Genomic DNA, 26268 nt, shown 5'->3' on the forward strand with positions numbered 1-26268 from the left:
AATTGTTGGGAAGTACAGGTATTAAAAACCAGTGAAATATGATGCTTCAGGCACTACTGTACTGTGTTGAAGGCTAGCCACATTTAACCACACAGTATTTGAAAATAAAAAGCTCCCAAATTTATTCTATCTTTGTTGTTGTTTTTCCTATATTAAAAATCAGATCAGCTTATATTATATATCCTTCCTACTGGATTACTTTACAAATTATTCCTGACTACATCTCAAAATGCAAGATAAATTTAAAATTTGTATAGATTACCACTCCTATATTACCTCAGATATAAATGTCTTGGCCATTTTGCGAAGAACATCTGGGGCAATCTTAGGTACTTTATCACAATACTCCCCAAGCAGCCACAAAATACTGGCCCTTGCCATAGGGATCTTGATATTGTCCATCAGGCGTGCCATGTGACTGATTATATCCTTATGACCCACTGTCTCACTCTGCAGAAGCTTGCGGATAACTACCACACTCTCACCAACTACAGATTCTGTAAACAAGGCACCAGTCATATCACCAATCATCTTCAAATGATATTTTTAAATTGATGAGCAAAAGAAGGCATTAAGTATGCAAACACAGAATATGTCACTGATATGTCACTCATAACTAGCCAAAATATTATGCCTAATTTTTTACCTTAATGGCTATCCCTCACCAAAGCAAGGTGACCCAAAGAAGAACACATTCACAACATTTATTTAATTGTTGTCTTGCCAGAAGTGTGCTGACATCACAACTCAGATTACCCTCCAACTACAACATCCCAACCCCTCCTTCAGAGTGCAGGGCCTGCCCTTCACACCTTAAGTCCAGCTAACTGGTTTCCTTGAATTCCTTCATAAATGCTACCTTGCCCATAATCCAACAGCATGTCCATTAAAAACCACTTATCTCCATTAATTCCTAACTAACATGCTCACACAGGCCTGCTGGATGCTCAAGCACCTAAAACTCAGAACCTCCTTTACCCTCCTCTCTCAAACTATTCCTAGGAAAACCCCTACCCCCTCCTACCTTTCCACCCTCTTTGTCATTCTATTCATCTCCAACCTCTCAAAGTGCCCAAACCACCTCAGCCCCACACCAACTTTTAATTTCTACACTCCCAACTTGCTCCAAAATATTCACAGCACACATCGCTCTCACACATATCTCCACTGTCTGTAGCCTCCTCCTCACTGCAATATTCAAAGCCCATGCTACTAGATTTGAAAGAAACCCTAGAAATAGTATCAAGCTTCATGATGGTAACAATGATAATAAAAAAGAACTGAACAAGATACTTAATATAAGGTTGAGTGTTAAAGCAAAACTTCTACAAAGTACCTAAGTAGGGAAAGAGATGCCACCCAATCTTAAAGTTAAATAAAAATATTTTCACATCTAAAAATCTTTAAAAACCTTGAAAAATGCTAACTTACCATCTCTATTTGATAAGAGGGAGACAAGACCACTCAGGCAAGTGTCTGTTACTTCTCTTATGTTTGATGCACATCTGGAGAAAAAGATAAACACTTTATTAAGTACAGTATAAAGCTGTATCTACCTATAAAGATAATAATATTCCCTAACAAATTATCAACAAAAACAACTGGATCAAAACACACAAAATATATAATGTACAAGCAATAGGCAACATTGCTTGTACATTATATTCATTTGCTCTAATTGACTTTATCCTTGCTGTTATAAAATTTAAATATTTCCTCAAAATATTAAGGCTATTTCGCATTAACCACACTTTTATTGCTTACGCATACAGTAAAGCAATACGTATGATGTGTAAGACAATGATACAGTGGTTGAAGGAAGTACTATTTTTCCACATGAAATAACAGGAAGAGTTCCAGGCTTTTGTTTGGTTTAAGATATTCACAAGGAGAGTGCTCATAATAAGAGAGAAGTGTAGAGGAGAGAGAGAGAGAGAGATTCTGGGAAATGTTGAGTGAATGCGTGGGGAGTTTTGAATCAAGTGTGAGAGTAATGGTGGTTGGGGATTTCAATGCTAAAGTGGGTAAAAATGTTATAGAGGGAGTAGTAGGCAAATTTGGGATGCCAGGGGTAAATGTAAATGGGGAGCCTTTAATTGAGCTATGTGTAGAAAGAAATTTGGTAATAAGTAATACATATCTTATGAAAAAGAGGATAAATAAATATACAAGGTATGATGTAGCACGTAATGAAAGTAGTTTGTTAGATTATGTATTGGTGGATAAAAGGTTGATGGGTAGGCTCCAGGATGTACATGTTTATAGAGGGGCAACTGATATATCGGATCATTATTTAGTTGTAGCTACAGTTAGAGTAAGAGGTAGATGGGAAAAGAGGAAGGTGGCAACAACAAGTAAGAGGGAGGTGAAAGTGTATAAACTAAGGGAGGAGGAAGTTCAGGCGAGATATAAGCGACTATTGGCAGAAAGGTGGGCTAGTGCAAAGATGAGTAGTGGGGGGGTTGAAGAGGGTTGGAATAGTTTTAAAAATGCAGTATTAGAATGTGGGGCAGAAGTTTGTGGTTATAGGAGGGTGGGGGCAGGAGGAAAGAGGAGTGATTGGTGGAATGATGAAGTAAAGGGTGTGAAAAAAGAGAAAAAGGTAGCTTACGAGAGGTTTTTACAAAGCAGAAGTGTTATAAGAAGAGCAGAGTATAGGGAGAGTAAAAGAAAGGTGAAGAGAGTAGTGAGAGAGTGCAAAAGGAGAGCAGATGAAAGAGTGGGAGAGGCACTGTCAAGAAATTTTAATGAAAATAAGAAAAAATTTTGGAGTGAGTTAAACAAGTTAAGAAAGCCTAGGGAAAGTATGGATTTGTCAGTTAAAAACAGAGTAGGGGAGTTAGTAGATGGGGAGAGGGAGGTATTAGGTAGATGGCGAGAATATTTTGAGGAACTTTTAAATGTTGAGGAAGAAAGGGAGGCGGTAATTTCATGCACTGGCCAGGGAGGTATACTATCTTTTAGGAGTGAAGAAGAGCAGAATGTAAGTGTGGTGGAGGTACGTAAGGCATTACGTAGAATGAAAGGGGGTAAAGCAGCTGGAACTGATGGGATCATGACAGAAATGTTAAAAGCAGGGGGGATATAGTGTTGGAGTGGTTGGTATTTTGTTTAATAAATGTATGAAAGAGGGGAAGGTACCTAGGGATTGGTGGAGAGCATGTATAGTCCCTTTATATAAAGGGGAAGGGGACAAAAGAGATTGTAAAAATTATAGAGGAATAAGTTTACCGAGTATACCAGGAAAAGTATACGGTAGGGTTATAATTGAAAGAATTAGAGGTAAGACAGAATGTAGGATTGCGGATGAGCAGGGAGGCTTCAGAGTGGGTAGGGGATGTGTAGATCAAGTGTTTACATTGAAGCATATATGTGAACAGTATTTAGATAAAGGTAGGGAAGTTTTTATTGCATTTATGGATTTAGAAAAGGCATACGATAGAGTGGATAGAGGAGCAATGTGGCAGATGTTGCAAGTATATGGAATAGGTGGTAAGTTACTAAATGCTGTAAAGAGCTTTTATGAGGATAGTGAGGCTCAGGTTAGGGTGTGTAGAAGAGAGGGAGAATACTTCCCGGTAAAAGTAGGTCTTAGACAGGGATGTGTAATGTCACCATGGTTGTTTAATATATTTATAGATGGGGTTGTAAAAGTAGTAAATGCTAGGGTGTTTGGGAGAGGGGTGGGATTAAATTATGGGGAATCAAATTCAAAATGGGAATTGACACAGTTACTTTTAGCTGATGATACTGTGCTTATGGGAGATTCTAAAGAAAAATTGCAAAGGTTAGTGGATGAATTTGAGAATGTGAGTAAAGGTAGAAAGTTGAAAGTGAACATAGAAAAGAGTAAGGTGATGAGGGGTATCAAATGATTTAGATAAAGAAAAATTGGATATCAAATTGGGGAGGAGGAGTATGGAAGAAGTGAATGTTTTCAGATACTTGGGAGTTGACGTGTCGGCGGATGGATTTATGAAGGATGAGGTTAATCATAGAATTGATGAGGGAAAAAAGGTGAGTGGTGTGTTGAGGTATATGTGGAGTCAAAAAACGTTATCTATGGAGGCAAAGAAGGGAATGTATGAAAGTATAGTAGTACCAACACTCTTATATGGATGTGAAGCTTGGGTGGTAAATGCAGCAGCGAGGAGACGGTTGGAGGCAGTGGAGATGTCCTGTCTAAGGGCAATGTGTGGTGTAAATATTATGCAGAAAATTCGGAGTGTGGAAATTAGGAGAAGGTGTGGAGTTAATAAAAGCATTAGTCAGAGGGCAGAAGAGGGGTTGTTGAGATAACTTGGTCATTTAGAGAGAATGGATCAAAGTAGAATGACATGGAAAGCATATAAATCTATAGGGGAAGGAAGGAGGGGTAGGGGTCGTCCTCGAAAGGGTTGGAAAGAGGGGGTAAAGGAGATTTTGTGGGCTAGGGGCTTGGACTTCCAGCAAGCGTGCATGAGCATGTTAGATAGGAGTGAATGGAGGCGAATGATACTTGGGACCTGACGATCTGTTGGAGTGTGAGCAGGGTAATATTTAGTGAAGGGATTCAGGGAAACCGGTTATGTTCATATAGTCGGACTTGAGTCCTGGAAATGGGAAGTACAATGCCTGCACTTTAAAGGAGGGGTTTGGGATAGTGGCAGTTTGGAGGGATATGTTGTGTATCTTTATATGTATATGCTTCTAAGCTGTTGTATTCTGAGCACCTCTGCAAAAGCAGTGATAATGTGTGAGTGTGGTGAAAGTGTTGAATGATGATGAAAGTATTTTCTTTTTGGGGATTTTCTTTCTTTTTTGGGTCACCCTGCCTCGGTGGGAGACGGCCGACTTGTTGAAAAAAAAAAAAAAAAAAAAAACATGTTCTCTACACATATGCTGCTATGTATGATAATCTATGTAATTGTATTTGTGTATACCTGAATAAACTTACTTACTTACTTACTGACTGCAAGAAGGAAAGAGCTACATCAATACAATTACCCAGTCCAGTAGTCAAAAGGTGACTAACGCTGACACCAAGGAAATACTTCTATCAATTACGCAAATACTCTTAACACATGCATTTTTAAGATTACCTGGGTATTTTAATTGAAAGATCTGTCTTCTAGCCCGGGATTTATCAATTTAATGCAGACACAGGAACAGTCTTTTATAATTTATCCAGTGGAAGAAGTTCAACGATGCAGCAGCAGCAGATGTAGTCACATATAGGGTGGGTACCATTAGTGGAAGTGTGTTAGGACCATAAGGTGGGCCAGAGATTTAGCATTCAAACTGCATGAAATGAAGTTAAGCAGTTACCCTTGAATAGTGTTTAGAAGAATCTGACCATTCAAATGGTACATAATTTCTGTGGGTTTCAGGAGCGTTTACAAAAAAGTAAATTTAATAGACGTGAGACTGACCTTGAAACTAAGGCAGATGTGCAACAGATGTTATACTTGCATAATGTTAATCTATCCAGTGAAGAACTTACAGAATTATAAGAATAAATGTTTTGCAGAGTGATTTTGAAGACTTCTCTTAAACTTCAACAAGAGAAGACATTTAATGCTAAGACAATATCTGAGGGATTTCAGATCTCTGAACATTGGCTTTTAGTATCTGAGGAGCAAGATCCAAATACTTATAGATTTCCAAATTTCTCTAAAATAATGCCCTTATTTGCTGCTGCAAAAATTATACCAAGATAAACAACATTCATCTAACCAACTATAAATACATATGTATTTAAAGAAATCCTCATCAATCTGCAAAGCTGCTACAACTTGTCAGAAATCTCCAGTGATATCAACCTCCAAAGCTGCAATTTTTTTTTCTAATTTTTTTTAAAGATCTTGGTATGCTTGATAAGTGGTCCGGTACTGAACCTGTATAGTACTGTATTTTTAATATTCTATATGCCTTGGTGGGAATCGGCCAGTGTGATAAAAAAAAAATAAAAATGAGGTATCAAAACTTTGGGGCCCAGTCCCTGGGCCCATTATGTGCCTCTGTAATCTTTTGATTACCACCCACAGGATGGGTATGGGGTGCATAATAAAGATTTTAAACTAACTAATATGAGAACCACAATAAGTAATACTGCCAAATGCAGCTTGTCAATTATTTTATACAAATATGATTAAAAATTTACTCACCTTCCAATAGCTTGAATAGTTGCAGCCACAAATTCTTTATCTGATGACCCTATGTAAGTCTGGAACTCCCGGAGAATGATAGATATGTTGGTGTCTGTGGCTAAGTTGGTCAGTACCTGCATTGTGACAGACAGCTGTAAATCAATTCCTTCTAATAACTATACATTACATAAAACCTAAAATACCACAACAATTATGAATCCCTGTGGGAAGATTAGAATAAACTAAGAATGTGGGGTACTAACTGGTGATTAGAATACACTGGTGGAAAATTCTATGTAACAGAAATGGATATAAGTTGAAACAGGCCAAATGTAGAAAATAGGGTTATCATAAAAATCTTAAAAATTAATGAGAAAAAGAAAGCTCTTATGTGGATGGTAAATAAAAAAAAAAAAGCAAACAAACTAGCTTTTTTAACATGCAAACATATATATCCTATAATTAAAAATCACATTATACAAAGAATAATTAAAAGTACAGCCTACAAAACAATAAAAAGACGGACCTACAAGGAATAAATAAAAGTGGCACAACCGATGATGATGATGATGATGATGATGATGATGATGATGATGATGATGATGATGATGATGATGATGATGATGATGATGATGATGATGATGATGATGATGATGATGATGATGATGATGATGATGATGATGATGATGATGATGATGATGATGATGATGATGATGATGATGATGATGATGATGATGATGATGATGATGATGATGATGATGATGATGATGATGATGATGATGATGATGATGATGATGATGATGATGATGATGATGATGATGATGATGATGATGATGATGATGATGATGATGATGATGATGATGATGATGATGATGATGATGATGATGATGATGATGATGATGATGATGATGATGATGATGATGATTTTAAAGTTCATTCTCACAAAAAAATGTACAAGTGATACAGATTTGCATGAAGTCAACAGGTGAAAATTTTTGGGCATTAATAAAAGCAATAGGAATGCACTCTTTAGAAAAGTGAAGACAGAGAGATGTAATAAATACAGTGGTACAATGACTTACGAATTTAATTCATTCCATGACTGAGCTTGAACCTCAATTTGCTCATATATCAAAACAATTTTCTTCACTGAAATTAACTGAAATGCCATTAATCCATTCCAGCCCCCCAAAACTGCTACAATTTTTTTGTTATGGGTTTTTAAATAAGAAAAATGTATTTACAAATAAGAAATACAGTGGTACCTTGGTATATGACCTTAATTCGTTCCAGAAGGCTGTTCGAGTGCCGATCTGTTCGAGTACCGAACGAATTTGTTCCCATAAGGAATAATGTAAAGTAGATCAATCCATTTCAGACCCCAAAAATATACTTACAAAAATACACTTACATAACTGTTCGAGTCGGGAGCTTGTCGTATACTGAGGTACCACTGTATTGCATAAAAACATAATAAAAATAATAAAAGAGAATGTAAAGAAATAAACTGGTTATATATGATTTTAATTGGTTTTAGTACTGGAAATGGCTTGAAAGTGAGCTCAAAGTAGAGGAAATGTTAAATTTTTGCCGATGTTCAAGAGTAAACAGATGACCTCACACGTCTAACAAACACCAGCTGGTGGGTCTAATATACGTTCACAAATATGGTGATATTATTTATACAATTATTACAATATTGCATAACAGTAAATCTCCTATTTTTTGGTTTGAATAAAAATTCATTATGTAATTCATGTCATTCATTATGTAAATAAAAAATAAAAATGAAATTCATTTGTAAAGCCTGAAAATGTAACTAATGAACAGAGGAAATGTTAGTTTAGTGCCAGGAATGCCTGCATTGTTTATTCTGGACCCTATTTTGAAACTGGAATATTTTGAACTTTGCGTTAAATTGGCCAAATTACCAATTTCTGATCACTTTATTTTGTAGTTGAAAGAGATGACTTGGCAATTTCTTGTGCTCAATTGATAGAATAGAAGTAATACTAGTAAAATAGCTAAGAATTTGGTTGACTAGAATAATGTAATTGGCCTAAAATGGGAGTCAAAGTCGGCAATATCGCCAATGCCTAAATATCGCTGACACATCAAGATTCGCAAGAGCACAATTTCGTCAATTTTCCATCAAATTTCGTACTTTTTGCTTTATTACCTTCAGAAAAAGATTCTCTACCATTTCATAAAAAAATAACAATTTCTTTTCAAAAATTCTTGGACCCTGGAACACACTTTAACCCGTAAACGGTCCAAATGTATATAGATGTTCACTACCCCAGTGCCCTGAATATTTTGAAAAATAAAAAAAATAATTTTTTAATGAAAATAAAGAGCACATTTTTCTAAGTGTTATAGGGTTAAAATAAAAAAATTAGGGTCAGTACTTATTGAGATATGAGGCTGCAAAGTTGGTAATGCTCACCTGATGGCAACATAGAGTCCTGCCGCTTGCAGAAGTGTTGCTGATATACCATTTTTTCTCATTTTTATATTATTTTATATAATTTAAATGTTCTGATAATTACAATTTATTGTAGTTCTTGTCATTTCCTAACCAATCTTTGTTCTCACACTAATATTAGGTACTGAAATTGTACTCAAATTGTCACAAACACATTGACATGTGGACGTTTACACCTGCCTTGGTCATTTACTATTGTCTAGGAATATATACAAAGTATTTATAGGTCCCAGCAATGTTCTGGATACACGGGAGTATAGAAGAAAATGGAAGAAGGAAGAGGAGGAAGAAGGAAGAAATTATCTTAAAGCAATGTGTAAGACAAGTGTTCAGTGACAAGTATCCAGGAGGGCAGTGATAAGATCAGATATGAGACAACATTTGATGGGCTCCAAGAGGGTGCAGAGATAAGGGATGACATTTGATGAGCTGTATCTCTGTCTGCTTGTCTCTTTCCATCTCTCTGCTTGTCTGTCTGTCTGTCTCAGAGAGAGCCACTGTGAACCAACAGGTATTCTTCCGCATTATATCTACAAGCACAGCATAGCACTTTGGATTTTTTAGGTTCTCCTGGGTAATTTACACTATGTATAACTGTATTTGTGTGTACCTGTGAGACAGATAGACAGAGATAGATGGAGATAGACAGAGACAGACAGACAGACCCTAAACTTGGGGTAAACATCACTTTCCTCTTAAAAGGGGAGTGTTAATATGGTAGTAGGTTGGTAAACAGCAACCACCCAGGGGGGTACTACCGTCCTGCCAAGTGAGTGTGAAATGAAAGCCTGTAATTGTTTTACATGATGGTAGGATTGCTGGTGTCTTTTGTCTGTCTCATAAATATGCAAGATTACAGGTACGTCTTGCTACTTCTACTTAGGTCACACTACACATACATGTACACGTTTATTTATACACACTCATCTGAGTTTTCTTTGATTTTATCTTAATAGTTCTTGGTCTTATTACTTTTCCTTTTATATCCGTGGGGAAGTGGAATAAAAATCTTTCCTCCGTAAGCCATGCGTGTTGTAAAAGTCTACTAAAATGCCGGGAACAATGGGCTAGTAATCCCTTATCCTGTAATAATTACTAAAAAGAATAAGAAGAAAATTGTCAAAGTGGGAAGTCTGAATGTGCGTGGATGTTGTGAAAATGAGAAGAAAGAGACGATTGTGGATGTTATGAATGAGAAGAAGCTGGATGTCCTGGCTTTAAGTGAAACAAAGCTGAAGGGGGTGGGAGAGTTTCAGTGGAGAGGAATAAATGGGATAAGGTTAGGGGTTTCAAATAGAGTTAGAGCTAAAGAAGGAGTAGCAATAATGTTGAAGGATAAGTTATGGCAGGAAAAGAGGGACTATAAATGTATTAATTCAAGGATTATGTGGAGTAAAATAAAGGTTGGATGTGAAAAGTGGGTTATAGTAAGTGTGTATGCACCTGGAGAAGAGAGAAGAGTAGAGGAGAGAGAGAGAGAATTTGGGAAATGTTGAGTGAACACGTGGGGAGTTTAGAACCAAGTGTGAGAGTAATGGTGATTGGGGGTTACAATGCTAAAGTGGGCAAAAATGTTGTGGAGGGAGTAGTAGGTAAATTTGGGATGCCAGGGGTAAATGAAAATGGGAAGCCTTTAATTGAGCTATGTGTAGAAAGAGGATTGGAAATAAGTAATACATATTTTATGAAGAAGAGGATAAATAAATACAGTGGACCCCCGCATAACGATCACCTCCGAATGCGACCAATTATGTGAGTGTATTTATGTAAGTGCGTTTGTACGTGTATGTTTGGGGGTCTGAAATGGACTAATCTACTTCACAATATTCCTTGTGGGAAAAAATTCGGTCGGAACTGGCACCTGAACATACTTCTGGAGTGAAAAAATATCGTTAACCGGGGGTCCACTGTATACAAGGTATGATATAGCACGTAATGAAAGTAGTTTGTTAGATAATGTATTGGTGGATAAAAGGTTGATGGATAGGCTCCAGGATGTACACGTTTATAGAGGAGCAACTGATATATCGGATCATTATTTAGTTGTAGCTACAGTTAGAGTAAGAGGTACATGGAAAAAGAGGAAAATGGCAACAACAAGCAAGAGGGAGGTGAAAGTGTATAAACTAAGGGAGGAGGAAGTTCGGGTGAGATATCAGCAACTATTGGCAGAAATGTGGGATGGTGCAAGTATGAATAGTGGAGGGGGGGGGGGGTTGAAGGGGGTTGGAATAGTTTTAAAAATGCAGTATTAGAATGTGGGGCAGAAGTTTGTGGTTATAGGAGGGTGGGTGCAGAAGGAAAGAGGAGTAATTGGTGGAATGAAGAAGTAAAGGGTGTGATAAAAGAGAAAAAGTTAGCTTATGAGAGGTTTTTACAAAGCAGAAGTGTTATAAGAAGAGTAGAGTATACGGAGAATAAAGAAAGGTGAAAAGAGTGGTGAGAGAGTGCAAAAGGATAGCAGATGATAGAGTGGGAGAGGGACTATCAAGAAATATTAATGAAAATAAGAAAAAATTTTGGAGTTAAACAAGTTAAGAAAGCCTAAAGAACGAATGGATTTGTCAGTTAAAAACAGAGTAGGGGAGTTAGTAGATGGGGAGATGGAGGTTTTGGGTAGATGGCAAGAATATTTTGTGGAACTTTTAAATGTCGACAAAGAAAGGGAAGCGGTAATTTCATGCACTGCCCAGGGAGGTATACCATCTTTTAGGAGTGAAGAAGAACAGGATGTGAGTGTGGGGGAGGTGTGTGAGGCATTACATAGAATGAAAGGGGGTAAAGCAGCTGGAACTGATGGGATCATGACAGAAATGTTAAAAGCAGGGGAGTATATAGTGTTGGAGTGGTTGGTATTTTTGTTTAATAAATGTATGAAAGAGGGGAAGGTACCTAGGGATTGGCAGAGAGCATGCATAGTCCCTTTATATAGAGGGAAGGGGGACAAGAGAGATTGCAAAATTTATAGAGGAATAAGTTTACTGAGTATACCAGGAAAAGTGTACGGTAGGGTTATAATTGAAAGAATTAGAGGTAAGACAGAATGCAGGATTGCGGATGAGCAAGGAGGTTTCAGAGTGAGTAGTGGGATGTGTAGATCAAGTGTTTACATTGAAGCATACATGTGAACAGTAATTAGATAAAGGTAGGGAAGTTTTTATTGCATTTATGGATTTAGAAAAGGCATATGATAGAGTGGATAGGGGAGCAATGTGGTAGATGTTGCAAGTATATGGAATAGGTGGTAAGTTACTAAATGCTGTAAAGAGTTTTATAAGGATAGTGAGGCTCAAGTTAGGGTGTGTAGAAGAGGAGGAGACTACTTCCCAGTAAAAGTAGGTCTTAGACAGGGATGTGTAATGTCCCCATGGTTGTTTAATATATTTATAGATGGGGTTGTAAAAGAAGTAAATGCTAGGGTGTTCAGGAGAGGGGTAGGATTAAATTATGGGGAATTAAATACAAAATGGGAATTGACACAGTTGCTTTTTCCTGATGATACTGTGCTTATGGGAGATTCTAAAGAAAAATTGCAAAGGTTAGTGGATAAGTTTGGGAGTGTGTGTAAAGGTAGAAAGTTGAAAGTGAACATAGAAAAGAATAAGGTGATGAGGGTATCAAATGATTTAGATAAAGAAAATTTAGATATCAAATTGGGGAGGAGGAGTATGGAAGAAGTGAATGTTTTCAGATACTCGGGAGTTGACGTGTCAGTGGATAGATTTATGAAGGATGAGGTTAATCATAGAATTGATGAGGGAAAAAAGGTGAGTGGTGCATTGAGGTATATGTGGAGACAAAAAACGTGGAGGCAAAGAAGGGAATGTATGAAAGTATAGTGGTACCAACACTCTTATATGGGTGTGAAGCTTGGGTTGTGAATGGAGCAGGGAGGAGGTGGTTGGAGGCAGTGGAGATGTCCTGTCTAAGGACAATGTGTGGTGTAAATATTATGCAGAAAATTCGGAGTGTGGAAATTAGGAGAAGGTGTGGAGTTAATAAAAGTATTAGTCAGAGGACTGAAGAGGGGTTGTTGAGGTGGTTTGGTCATTTAGAGAATGGATAAAAGTAGAATGACATGGAGAGTGTATAAATCTGTAGGAAAAGGAAGGCAGGGTAGGGGTCGTCCTCGAAAAGGTTAGAAGGAAGAGGTAAGGGAGGTTTTATGGGCGAGGGGCTTGGACTTCCAGCAGGCGTGCGTGAGCGTGTTCGATAGGAGTGAATGGAGACGAATGGTATTTGGGATCTGATGATCTGTTGGAGTGTGAGCTGGGTAATATTTAGTGAAGGGATTCAGGGAAACCGGTTATTTTTATATAGCCGGACTTGAGTCCTAGAAATGGGAAGTACAATGCCTGCACTCTAAAGGAGGGGTTTGGGATATTAGCAGTTTGGAGGGATATGTTGTGTATCTTTATATGTATATGCTTCTAAACTGTTGTGTTCTGAGCACCTCTGCAAAAACAGCGATTATGTGTGAGTGAGGTGAAAGTGTTGAATGATGATGAAAGTATTTTCTTTTTGGGAATTTTCTTTCTTTTTGGGTCACCCTGCTTCGGTGGGAGACAGCCGACTTGTTAAAAAAAAAAAGAAGCGAATCCTTGGTGTTTGCCCCACTGTTTGCTCTAGCTGGCACTCAATATAACTGGTGCTCCCACAAGGTACTAAGTGGTCCAAGATTTTTTTAATATGGTGCACACCATGTGTTAAGATCAATTTTATGCTGACCAGGCATCTCCGGCCAATCCTGCCAAATTTGGAGGCAGGAAAAATAAAACATATTTACATTTGGGGCACTAAGGGTAAGAATGTATATATACACGTTTGGACCGTTTACGGGTTAAAATTTGGTGAGTAGGATGGGTATATATAGGCAGGTGGTAGTAGTAGTAGTAGTAGTAGTGGTAGTAGTGGAGGTGGAAGGAAGTAGGAGTTGGGAGGTGGGAGGGGGAGGAGGAGGGGCCAGTGGGGGCCCTCTGTGGGCACCTAGCTCCCTTGCAGTGCTCCTCTTTCTTAGTATTTGACTGGCCCCTCCTACTCTTACCACCTCCCAACTACTACTTCCTTCTACCTCCACTACTACTACTACCACCTCATAAAATTTGGTCTCTGGACCCTGAAAGGATTAATTCAATGGACATCATCCTCCTTTTCTTCTCAGCACTGTCCTTTGCACTTACTTTCTTAGGACTCATGGTTAGAAAAAAAGGAATTTGGCAAAATAACTGCACAAAATGCAAGCAGAACACAAGAGAGATGCTTCCACGGTGAGCTAACCATGTGCACTGAACGAGTGACGCGAGATGCTGGGCAGATGTTGTGGCATTTGCTGCGCCAACTAGTGGTGGGGTATCCGAGGCTCGCTCGTAACTCGGATTTTGGCTCGCAACCCAGCAAAAAATAAACCGAGCAATGGCTCGTAACTCGGAAAATGTAAGTTGAGGCACTTGTAAGTCAAGGTACCACTGTACATACAAAATTATAAAGCTGTATAAAAATGTATAGGAAGAATTTTTTAGAATTAGCAGTAGTGATAATAAGAAGTCACAATTTAAATAATGAAAAAACAGATGCAGAAAATACAATAAAAAGTATGGTATTTTTTCCCTAAAGATGATAGCTGGAATGAACATAAAAAAGAAGGTAGTGCATGATACAAATGACACTAAAAGAACTACATATCTGGCATATGGTAAATTAATTAATGTTGGAACACCATGAATATAGTTCTACTGAAGTACAACAAAACCTCTCATTAACAGATTTTGGTAATTTCAAAGAAAAAAAAAAAAACACTCGCTGAAGCAGAGAGAAGTATTGGGGAAAATGGGGAAAAAAGTCTAATTCCAGATAGTGTATGTAGCAAAACCGTCCAGTTATTTTCTGAAGTATCAGACCAAGCCTGATGTCTCTGACATTTATTAAGTATGGGGCCAAAGCAGCCACATCTAGAACCTGTCTGTTTTCAGTGTTGTCTGAGCAGTAGGTCACCCATACCAGTTTATTGTTTGTAGTCACTCCTGCATAAACTCATCACTCAGTCTCCAATTTTCCTTGGATTCAGAAGTGTGCTTCACTTAATTAACACATTAACTAATGTGCAATTAACAATGGCTTCTAAAGCAAGTGGTAGTGCCACAAGGAAATGTGTGGTTCTCATTGTTAAGCAGAAACTTGAACTAATAAAGAAGGTTAAGTCAAGTCTGGCATCTCATTGGCACAGGTATGTGAGGAATATGGTGTTAAGAAACAGTGTCTCATATCCACAGAACCCACCTACATTCTCACTAGTAAACTTTTAAAGCTTCAGACTCAAAATAAAAGTTATTCAAGTCACTACTATCGATCATGTCAGCTTACACCTCATGTCTCCACCATGAAAATGTGAGCAAAATTACTGAAAATTAAGTACGGTGCAGTACTGTAACATAGTACTACAGGTTACAATACCCATATTCTTAGTGTCTGTTTGGTTGTCTTCTGAAGTATCAGACCATGTCTGTTTGTTCAGAAGACCAAATTATCATGATAAATTAATTTCATAATTTGGAAGTTTTGAATAACTGGCAATAACATACACACACTCCCTGTATTAGTTTGTTAATCAGAGGGTTCAATGTAAGTACAAGGAGGTAATTATACATACCTCCAACTTCAGTGCTTTTATATGAGTTGGATCACTAGAGCGTACAAAAAAACTTTTCAGGTATGGCTCAAACATGTCCTGTTCAAACAGAAAAAAAAATCATTAAGTGGAATCCTAATAATTTTCATTACTAAAGTGGCTTAGAAAAAGACACTCCACTGTACATAATATTTGCATGTGAGATCAATCATCCCATCAATGGTAATGGTTGTGGCTATTACTGCAGGTACTAAACATAAACATCAGTTATCACTAAGTTGAAATTCTATGATTATATTTTACAGTAGTACCAGTAATTCTTAAGAGTACTATCCTGTTCCTTTAATTGCAGTTCTGACTATTTAGATTCTAGGGAAAGCAAGCACCAGGAAGTTAAAATAAATTACCTTAAACAGTATTCACTTGAATACAAGTAGAAGAGTTATGATATAGTGTATGACAACGATTATAGACTGGGGATTAGTCATGTCCAAATTCTCAATCAGTATCATAACATCAATGGTATATAATAAAGACAAGCTGAAGAATAAGACATGTGCATTGTGCAATATCTATATTCATCTCAAATGTTAATCACTCCACTGTCCACCTAAAGTTAATAATAATCAAAATTATAATTCTTCTCTACAAAACTTATTAAAGCCATATAGCACATCCTAATAGAATATTCAGTTCTCTTGTATTCATTGTAACTCACCTAATGAGCATTTTTTTTGTTTTAACAAGTCGGCCGGCTCCCACCGAGGCCGACTCTAAATCTAAACTTGTCCAATTTGAATCCACTACTGCGGGTTCTCTCTTAGAGAGATATCCTCAAGACCCTATCTATATCACCTTTATTAATACTCGTCTTCCACTTATACACCTCGATCATGTCTCCCCTCATTCTTCGTCTAACAAGTGAATGTAATTTAAGGGTCTTCAATCTTTCTTCATAAAGATTTCTAATGCTATTTATTAATTTAGTCATTCTACGCTGAATATTTTCCAACAAATTTACGTCCATTCTGTAATATGGAGACCAGAACTGGGCTGCATAATCCAGGCGAGGCCTTACCAATGATGTATAAGGCTGTAATATAACCGTTGAACTTCTGTTGCTTACACTTCTTGATATAAATCCCAGTAATCTGTTTGCCTTATTATGTACGCTTAGGCATTGCTGTCTTGGTTTAAGGTTACTGCTCACCATAACCCCCAAGTCCCTTTCACAATCTGTATGGCTAAGGGAAATCACCCTGATGACAATGGAGGACAGAAGGGTCAGGGGAGACATGATAACATGTAAAATACTGTGAGGAATTGACAAGGTGGAAAAAGACAGGATATTCCAGAGATGGGACACAGAAACAAGGGGTCACAATTGGAAGATGAAGACTCCTATGAGTCAAAGGGATGTTAGGAAGTATTTCTTCAGTCATAGGGTTGTCAGGAAGTGCAAAAGCCTAGAAAGCGACATAGTGGAGGCAGGAACCATACATAGTTTTAAGACAAGGTTTGATAAAGCTCATGGAGCAGGGAGAGAGAGAACCTAGTAGCAAACAGTGAAGAGGCAGCGCCAGGAGCTATGACCCAACCCCTGCAACAACAAATAGGTGAGTACACACACACACACGAGCATGCACATATGCTTGCACACGTACATACACGTACACATGCACATGTGCGCACACACTATAAACCAAGTGCAAACATACATGTGCATATACACACACACACACACACACACACACACATGTGCACTCACACACACACACACACGTGCACGCACACACACACACACACACAGCCAAACACGTCAGAAATTTTGAAAAAGTGCAAAGGTTTGCAACAATACTAGTCCCAGAGCTAAGAGGTATGCCCTATGAGGAGAGGTTAAGGGAAATCAACCTGACAACACTGTAGGACAGGAGGGATAGGGGAAGCCATGATAATGACATGTAAAATACTGAGAGGAATTGAAAAAGTGGATAGAGACAGAATGTTTCAGAGATGGGACACAACAAGGGGTCACAACTGGAAGCTGAAAACTCAGATGAGTCACAGGGATGTTAGGAGGCATTTCTTCAGTCACAGAGTTATTAAGAAGTGGAACAATCTGGAGAGTGATGTAGTGGAGGCAGGGTCCATACACAGCTTTAAGAAGAGGTTCGATGAAGCTCAAAAGGAGAGAGAGAGTGGACTTAAGAGCAACCAGCGAAGAGGCAGGGCCAGAAGCTATGACTCGACCCCTGCAACCATAACCAGCCGAGTACAACTAGGCGAGTAAACCATGCTGGATACTCAAGCCCCTGCCAGGTATGTGTTATTAAATTTTGATAAGTGGGGACAATTGGGTTTAGGGACCTGATGTGCTGTTGGATTGAGCAAGAAAACCAGTTAGCCAGACTTACAGTCAGATACAGTGGAACCCCGGTATTCGATGGCATCGGTATTCGATAAGTCCGGTATTCGATGCATTATATCGCAAAAATTTTGCCTCGGTATCCGATCGAAAACCCGGTATTCGATATGATTCGTACGAGACATGTCCACATGTGGCCTGAACTGCCCCGTGTGTGCCAGTGTTTACAAGCCAGCCAGTGTGCGCGCATCGAAGGATACATTTGGTACATTCCACATTATCACTGTTTTTGGTGCTTGTTTCTGCAAAATAAGTCACCATGGGCCCCAAGAAAGCTTCTACTGACAACCCTTCGAGAAAAAAGGTGCTAATGACTATTGAAATGAAGAAAGAGATAATGGCAAAGTACGAAAGTGGAATGCGGCAATCAAGGAAGCTGTTCTTGCAAAAGGTGCAACTGTGATTACGAAACAGCGACTGCAAGTGTTAGAAAATGTTGAGAGACTGTTATTGGTGTGGATAAATGAAAAACAGATAGCAGGAGATAGCATCTCTCATGCAATCATTTGTGAAAAGGCTAGGCAGTTGCATGACGATTTGGTAAAGAAATTGCTTGTGACTAGTGCTGATGTGAATGAATTTAAGGCCAGAAAAGGTTGGTTTGAAAGATTTAAGAATCGTAGTGGCATACATAGTGTGATTAGGCATGGTGAGGCTGCCAGTTCGGACCAAAAAGCAGCTGAAAAATATGTGAAGGAATTCAAGGATTACATAGACAGTGAAGACTTGAAACCTGAACAAGTGTTTAATTGGGATGAAACAGGCCTGTTTTGGAAGAAAATGCCAAGCAGGACCTACATTACTCAGGAGGAAAAGGCACTCCCAGGACATAAGCCTATGAAAGACAGGCTTACTCTGTTGATGTGTGCCAATGCTAGTGGTGATTGCAAAGTGAAGCCTTTATTTGTGTATCACTCAAACTCCCAGTGTCTTCAAGAAAAACAATGTCCTTAAGGCTAATTTGTGTGTGCTGTGGAGGGCAAACAGTAAGACATGGGTCACTAGGGACTTTTTCTATGACTGGTTACACCAAGCATTTGCCCCCACTGTGAAAAATTACCTAATTAGACCTTAAGTGCCTCCTGGTATTAGACAATGCCCCTGGTCATCCTACAGACTTGGGGACATGAGCTTCATTAAGGTGAAGTTTTTGCCTCCTAATACCACTCCTCTCCTGCAGCCCATGGACCAGCAGGTCATTTCCAACTTCAAGAAACTGTACACAAAAGCTATGTTTCAAAAGTGCTTTGAAGTGACCACAAAAACTCAACTGACTCTAAAAGAGTTTTGGAAGAATCACTTTAATATCCTCAATTGTATAAATCTTATAGGTAAGGCTTGGGAGGAAGTGACTAAGAGGACCTTGAACTCTGCTTGGAAAAAACTGTGGCCAGAATGTGTAGACAAAAGGGATTTTGAAGGATTTGAGGCTAACCCTGAGAAGCCTATGCCAGCTGAGGAATCCATTGTGGCATTGGGGAAGTCCTTGGGGTTGGAGGTTAGTGGGGAGGATGTGGAAGAGTAGGTGGAGGAGGACAATGAAGAACTAACCACTGAAGCTGCTAGATCATCTTCAACAGCAAGAGGCTACACCTGCGGGAACTGCTTCGGAGGAGGGGATAGAGAAATTGAAGAAGTTGCCTACTTCACAGATTAAGGAAATGTGTGCAATGTGGCTTAAAGTGCAAACCTTTTTTGATGACAATCACCCTAACACAGCTATTGCAAGCCGTGCTAGTGACTATTACACTGACAATGTTGTGAAACACTTTAGGAATGTCATAAAGCAAAGGGAGGAACAGGCCACTATGGACAGATATGTTGTGCGACAGTGACTCTCAAGCTGGTCCTAGTGGCATTAAAAGAAGAAGGGAATTAACCCCGGAAAAGGACTTGCTACCTCAAGTCCTAATGGAAGGGGAGTCCCCTTCTAAACACTAACACCTCTCCCCTCCTCCCATCCCATCAATCATCACCAGATCTTCATTAAAGGTAAGTGTCAATTATTCTCTTGTTATTGTTGTTATTGTAATTATTCTATTGCATTAAACTTAATATTTCATGTAGTAAAATTTTTTTTTTCATACTTTTGGGTGTCTTGCACGGATTAATTTGATTTCCATTATTTCTTATGAGGAAAATTGATTCACTTTTCGATATTTTCGGTATTCGATGAGCTCTCAGGAACGGATTAATATCGAATACCGGGGGTCCACTGTATTGTTAAACCTGGCTACCCAGCTGACACTTACCTTTCTTTGCTGCACATTTTCTTTTGTTCCCTCTATTCACCACCTTATTTCCCACAAAGATATTCATGTTGTCAACCTCTAATCATCCTTCCTCACTCCCATTTATGAGCAAGTAGTCACTGAGAGTTTCTAGTTCTTCATTATTCTAAAAACCATTACTCTTACACTTCCTCATGCTTTCAGACAATAGAACAGTACACAGGTATTGAGAGCTTCCTCTTCCTGGATAAGTCAGAATCAGAAATATTAGTCGCCGTAGTTAATTTAACAGTAAAATAAAAACTATGATGCCTAATTACATCTAAAACAAAGAAAGCTTACTCATTTTATGCACTGTCCCAACCATACAAACCTTATGTATCTCTTGTGATGTTTTTGAGACATACTATCACCCTGCCTTGGTGGGAGACGGCCAATGTTTTAAAAAAAAGAAAAGAAAAACAATGCTAGAGTAACATTAAATGGTGCAAACCATTTAAGGTTACACAAGAATTGCCTTAGTCTACTACAAACCCCAAAATTAAAAGCATGTATGTACTTGTATGTTTTCATAACCCAGCAAATATAGAAAAAATGCTGCCTTTATACACTACCATTATTTCTACAAAAATTTACTTCTGCATAAAGCAACATCCCTTTTACATAAAACTGGTACACAATAGTTATTCAATGTTCAATAGTGTATTATAAGCTAAATAATTTGTGCTAGCAAGTCTAAGAAGACATCTGCAATGGTAAAGCAAAACATGCAGTAGAAATGGAGAAGCACTGAGAACTAATATACAAGCATGCATGTATGGCACACATGCAACAAGCATATACACATTATGATTTTGAAATCTTTATCTACATGTCCTATGTCCCTCCTTGAGAAAATGCATGCAATTTTTTAATTATATACATGTATATGCTTTCCATGGGGAAGTGAAGAAAAATCCTTCCTCTAAGCCATACGTGTCATAAAAGGTGACTAAAATACCAGGAGCAAGGGGCTAATAAGTGACAGTAGTAACCTCTTCTCCTGTATAAATTACTAAATTTCAAAAGAATATCGTTTTTCTATTTAGAACACCCTGCCTCGGTGGAATATGGCCAGTTTGTTGAGGAAAAAAAAAAGTTCTCAATGGGGAAGTGGAGAAGAATCCTTCCTCTAAGCCAGGTGGGGGTCAGCAACCTATGACCAGTGGACCAGATCCAGCCCATGGGTCTTGGTCAAATTATGTGAAATATATGTCAAAGTATAGTGTTGAGTGGTTGGTATTTTTGTTTAATAAATGTATGAAAAAGGAGAAAGTACCTAGGACTGGCAGAGAGCATGTATAGTTCCTTTATATAAAGGGAAGAGGAACAAGAGAGATTGTAAAAATTATAGGGGAATGAGTTTACCGAGTCTCCATGGGGAAGTGGAACAGAATTCTTCCTCCGTAAGCCATGCGTGTTGTCAGAGGCGACTAAAATGCCAGGAGCTAGGTGCTAGTAACCCCTTCTCCCGTATAAATTACTAAATTAAAAAAAAAAAAACTTTCGTTTTTTTGGGGGGGCCACCCTGCCTTGGTGGGATACAGCCGGTTTGTTGAAAGAAGTTTATTGAGTACACGAGGTAAAGTGTATGGTAGGGTTATTACTGAAAGAATTAGAGGTAAGACAGAGAGCAGGATAGCAGATGAACAAGGAGGCTTTTGAATGGGTAAAGGTTGTGTACATCAAGTGTTTACAATGAAGCATATATGTGAACAGTACGTATTTATATAAAGGTAGGGAAGTTTTCATTGCATTTATGGGTTTAGAAAAGGTATATGATAGAGTGGACAGGGAAGCAAAGTGGCAGATGCTGCAAGTGAATGGAACAGGTAGTAAGTTACTAAATGTTGTAAAGAGTTTTTATGAGGATAGTGAAGCTCAGGTGAGCATATGTAGGTGGGAGGGAGATTACTTCTCAGTAAAAGTAAGTCTTAGACATTGATGTGACATGTCACCATGGTTGTTTAACATACTGTATTTATAAATGGGGTTGTAAAAGAAGTATATGCTAGGGTATTGGGAAGAGGGGTGGGATTAAATTAAGAGGAATCAAATACAAAATGTGAGTTGACACAGTTACTTTTTGCTGATGATACTGTGCTTTTGGGAGATTCTAAAGAAAAGTTGCAAAGGTTTGGGGACGAGTTTGGGAGGGTGTGTAAAGGTAGAAAATTGAAAGCGAACATAGGTAAGAGTAAGGTGATGAGGGTATGAAACAATTTAGATAAAAAAATATTGGATATCACACTGGAGGGAGGGAGTATGGAAGAGTTGAAAGTTTTCAGATATTTGGGAGTTGACTTGTCAAATGGGTTTATGAATGATGAGGTTAAACATAGAATGATGAAGGAAAAAAGGTAAGTGGTGTGTTGAGGGATCTGTGGAGGCAAAGAAGCAAATGTACGAGAGTATAGTGGTACCAACACTCTTATATGGGTGTGAAGCATGGGCTGTAAATGCTGCAGCAAGGAGGCGGCTGGAGGCAGTGGATGTCGTGTCTAAGGGCAATATGTGATGTAAATATTATGCAGAGAATTTCGAAGTGTGGAAATTAGGAGGTGTGAATTACTAAAAGTATTAGTCAGAAGGCTGAAGAGGGGTTGTTGAGGTGGTTTGGTCATTTAGAGAGAATGGAACAAAGTAGGATGACTTGGAGAGCATATGAATCTGCAGGGAAAGGAAGGCGAGGTAAGGGTCGTCCTCAAAAAGGTTGGAGGGAGGGGATAAAGGAGGTTTTGTGAGCAAGGAGCTTGGACGTCCAGCAAACGTGCGTGAGCGTGTTAGATAGGAGTGAATGGAGATGAATGGTTTTTGGGACCTGACAAGCTGTTGGAGTGTGAGCAGGGTAATATTTTGTCAAGGGATTCAGGGAAACTGATTAGCAGGACTTGAGTCCTGGAAATGGGGAGTACAATGCCTGCACTTTAAAGGAGGGGTTTGGGATATTGGCAGTTTGGAGGGACTTCTAAACTGTTGTATCTGAGTGTCTCTTCAAAGACAGTGATTATGTATGAGTGATGGTGAAAGTATTTTTCTTTCTTTTTTGGGCCACCCTGGCTCGGTGGGAAATGGTTGTTGTGATAAAAAAAAAATTGTAAATTCAGAAATTTGTACTGCACAGCTAATTCATCTTCTTTCTTTCTTTCAACACACCGGCCGTATCCCACCAAGGCAGGGTGGCCCAAAAAGAAAAACGAAAGTTTCTCTCTTAAATTTAGTAATTTATACGGGAGAAGGGGTTACTAGCCCCTTGCTCCCGGCATTTTAATTGCCTCTTACAACACGCATGGCTTACGGAGGAAGAATTCTGTTCCACTTCCCCATGGAGATAAGAGGCAATAAACAAGAACAAGAATTAGAAAGAAAATAGAAGAATACCCAGAGGGGTGTGTATATATATGCTTGTACATGTATGTGTAGTGTGACCTAAGTGTAAGTAGAAGTAGCAAGACATACCTGAAATCTTGCATGTTTATGAGACAGTCTTACCATCATGTAAAACAATTACAGGTTTTTGTTTTACACTCACTTGGCAGGACGGTAGTACCTCCCTGGGTGGTTGCTGTCTACCAACCTTCTACCTACCTAATTCATCTTCATCATCTTCAATCAGTATCATTCAATATTGGCGAGTACCCATATATTTAACTTCACTGTTACTAAATTAAATTAATACCTTACATTTACCGTACGTATACCAAAGAAAATGGGGTTGCATGAATTACAGTATACCAAAGAAAACAGGCTTGCATGAATTACAGTACATATGGTGGTAACATCGGTATTTTACATTCTAGCACTGCGGGGGATATAGCAGTACAGTACTGTACACGGGTTTATCATTACATTCTTTTTTAGTTTTTAAGGGTGATGTGTGAAACTGAGTTTGAAATTAAATTAAAGTGTTTTGGGGCATATTTTGGGTTTAACCCTTTGGCTGTTTCGGTCATATATATACGTCTTACGAGCCACCGTGTTTGACATATATATACGTACTCAAATCAAGCAGGAGAAAGCTGGTAGGCCCACATGTGAGAGAATGGGTCTTTGTGGTCAGTGTGCACCATGTAAAAAAATCCTGTAGCACACAGTGCATAATGAGAAAAAAAAAAAAACTGTTTTTGGATTAAAACGCCGACTTTGCGGTGTATTTTCGTACAGTATTTATGGTTGTATTCTCGTTTTCTTGGTCTCATTTGATAGAATGGAAAACATATTATAGAAATGGAGGTGATTTTGATTGGTGCATTGTTCATTTTGGACCCTATTTTGAAATTGGCATATTTTTCAATTTGCATGAAATTGGCCAAATTGCAAATTTCTGACCACGTTATTGGGTAGTTGAAATCGGTAAATGGGCAGTCTCTTGTACTCAATCGATAGAAAAAATGGAGTGCTAAAGAAATAGCAAACAGTTTGGTCGACTGGAACACTAGAATTAGCCGAAAATAGGGCTCAAAGTGGGTGAAATCACCGATTCATAAATATTGCCGAGGTTGCTAACTTCGCGAGAGCGTAATTCCGTAAGTTCTCCATCAAATTTTGTTCTTTTGGTGTCATTACCATCGGGGAAAGATTCTCTATCATTTCATAAGAAAAAAATATTTTTTTTTTTTTCAAAAATTTTTCGACACCAGGAGACACCTCAGGATTTGGGGTTGCGACAGTCAAGGGGTTAAATTACAAAAACAGGTATCTTTTTAACCGCATCCAGAATTTGCAGCTTTTTCAAATTTGCGGGTGGTCTTGGATCATAATCCCCGCGAATTTGGGGGACTACTGTATTACATTGTTTTAGGTCAGGAATTATTTATTTAACCATTTGAGGGTCTGTCCCGTAGATCTACAGCTTTACGTTCAGGGTCCAAACCGCAGATCTACGTCATGAGCTCAGCTCACTCTGATAAACTGTGAGTGGTACATTTGGGCCTAGATATGAGAGAATACATCTATGTGGTATGTGTGCACCACATAAAACAGATCCTGCAGCACGCTGTGTATAATGAGAGAAAAAAAACTAAAATCATGATTTTTCGATTAAAACAGCGACTTTGCAGTGTTTTTTCATATGTTTTTTATATTTCTATTTGCGATTTCTTGGTCTCATTTGATAGAATGGAAGACATATTACAGAAATAGAGGTGATTTTGATTGGTTTTCGCACTGGAAATGGCTTGAAACTGAGTTCAAAGTAGCAGAAATGTTAAATTTTTGCCAATATTCAAGAGTAAACAAACGACCTCACACGTCTAATACACGCCAGCTGGTGGGTCTAATATGCATTCACAAATATGGTGATGATATTTATACAATTATTACAGTATTGCATAACAGTAAATCTTCTATTTTTTGGTGTGAATAAAAATTCATTATGTGAATAAAAAATCAAAATGGAATTTATTTGTAAAGCCTCAAAACGTAACTAATGAAGAGAGGAAATGTTAGTTTAGTTCCAGGAATACCTACATTGTTTATTCTGGACCCTATTTTGAAATTGGAATATTTTGAACTTTGTGTTAAATTGGCCAAATTAACAATTTCCGATCACTTTAATTTGTAGTTGAAACAGTTGACTTGGCGATTTCTTGTGCTCAATCGATAGAATAGAAGTAATACTAGTGAAATAGCTAAGAATTTGGTTGACTGGAATAATGTAATTGGCCTAAAATGGGAGTCAAAGTCGGCAAAATCGCCGATTCATAAATATCGCTGACACATCAAAATTCGCGAGAGCATAAATTCGTCAATTTTCCATCAAATTTCGTACTTTTTGTTTTATTACCTTCACAAAAAATTCTCTACCATTTCATAAGAAAAAATCAATTTTTTTTTTTGAAAATTCTTGGACACTGAGGCACCACTTCAGATTTGGGCCTTAGACCCTGAAGGGGTTAAAAGGCACAAACGTGAATACAATAGCACAACACATGAAATTAGGTTATGAATCTTCTCTGAAGCTGGATGCAAATTAAGTATGCATTTCCCCTCAGGATGGCCACACAGACACTGGAATATGAAAGCAGTGGCCCTTGGGTCCCTAGTGGTGTCAATGAGATGGAACCCAGTGCTTTGAGAAACCATGTGGCATCCTTTTCCCATGATCCCAGAGTATCTGATCCTACTGGGACAAATTGGTACTGATGTATTTTCCATTTGCTGATTTAAGCACTGGTTGACTGTGAGTACATCAAGGACAATGCTTTTATATATGATACAAGGAGTATCAATACTCCAAAATTTATGAATGTGAGCCTCAATAATTGTACACAGTTCCAAAGCCACACCTAAAATAGTATTAATATACTGAAGACACCTTAAATTGTGATAAATTT

The 26268-nt window shown here is 38.3% G+C and overlaps 1 protein-coding gene across 3 annotated transcripts in view; it reads right to left on the reverse strand.

The window, feature by feature from the left end:
• Positions 1-26268, reverse strand: part of rb (adaptor related protein complex 3 subunit ruby) — a 99019-nt gene that overhangs the window by 24598 nt on the left and 48153 nt on the right. For all 3 annotated transcript variants that reach the window (XM_070092400.1, XM_070092401.1, XM_070092402.1), the window contains exons 9-12: positions 15260-15337; positions 6147-6262; positions 1432-1505; positions 277-497 (exon numbers count right to left, since the gene is read on the reverse strand). In XM_070092400.1, the coding sequence (XP_069948501.1) occupies positions 277-497; positions 1432-1505; positions 6147-6262; positions 15260-15337 (489 nt within the window). The remainder of the gene's footprint in view (positions 1-276; positions 498-1431; positions 1506-6146; positions 6263-15259; positions 15338-26268) is intronic.

Source organism: Cherax quadricarinatus, chromosome 39 (genome assembly GCF_038502225.1).
Source record: "Cherax quadricarinatus isolate ZL_2023a chromosome 39, ASM3850222v1, whole genome shotgun sequence".
Taxonomy (NCBI): Eukaryota; Metazoa; Arthropoda; class Malacostraca; order Decapoda; family Parastacidae; genus Cherax; species Cherax quadricarinatus.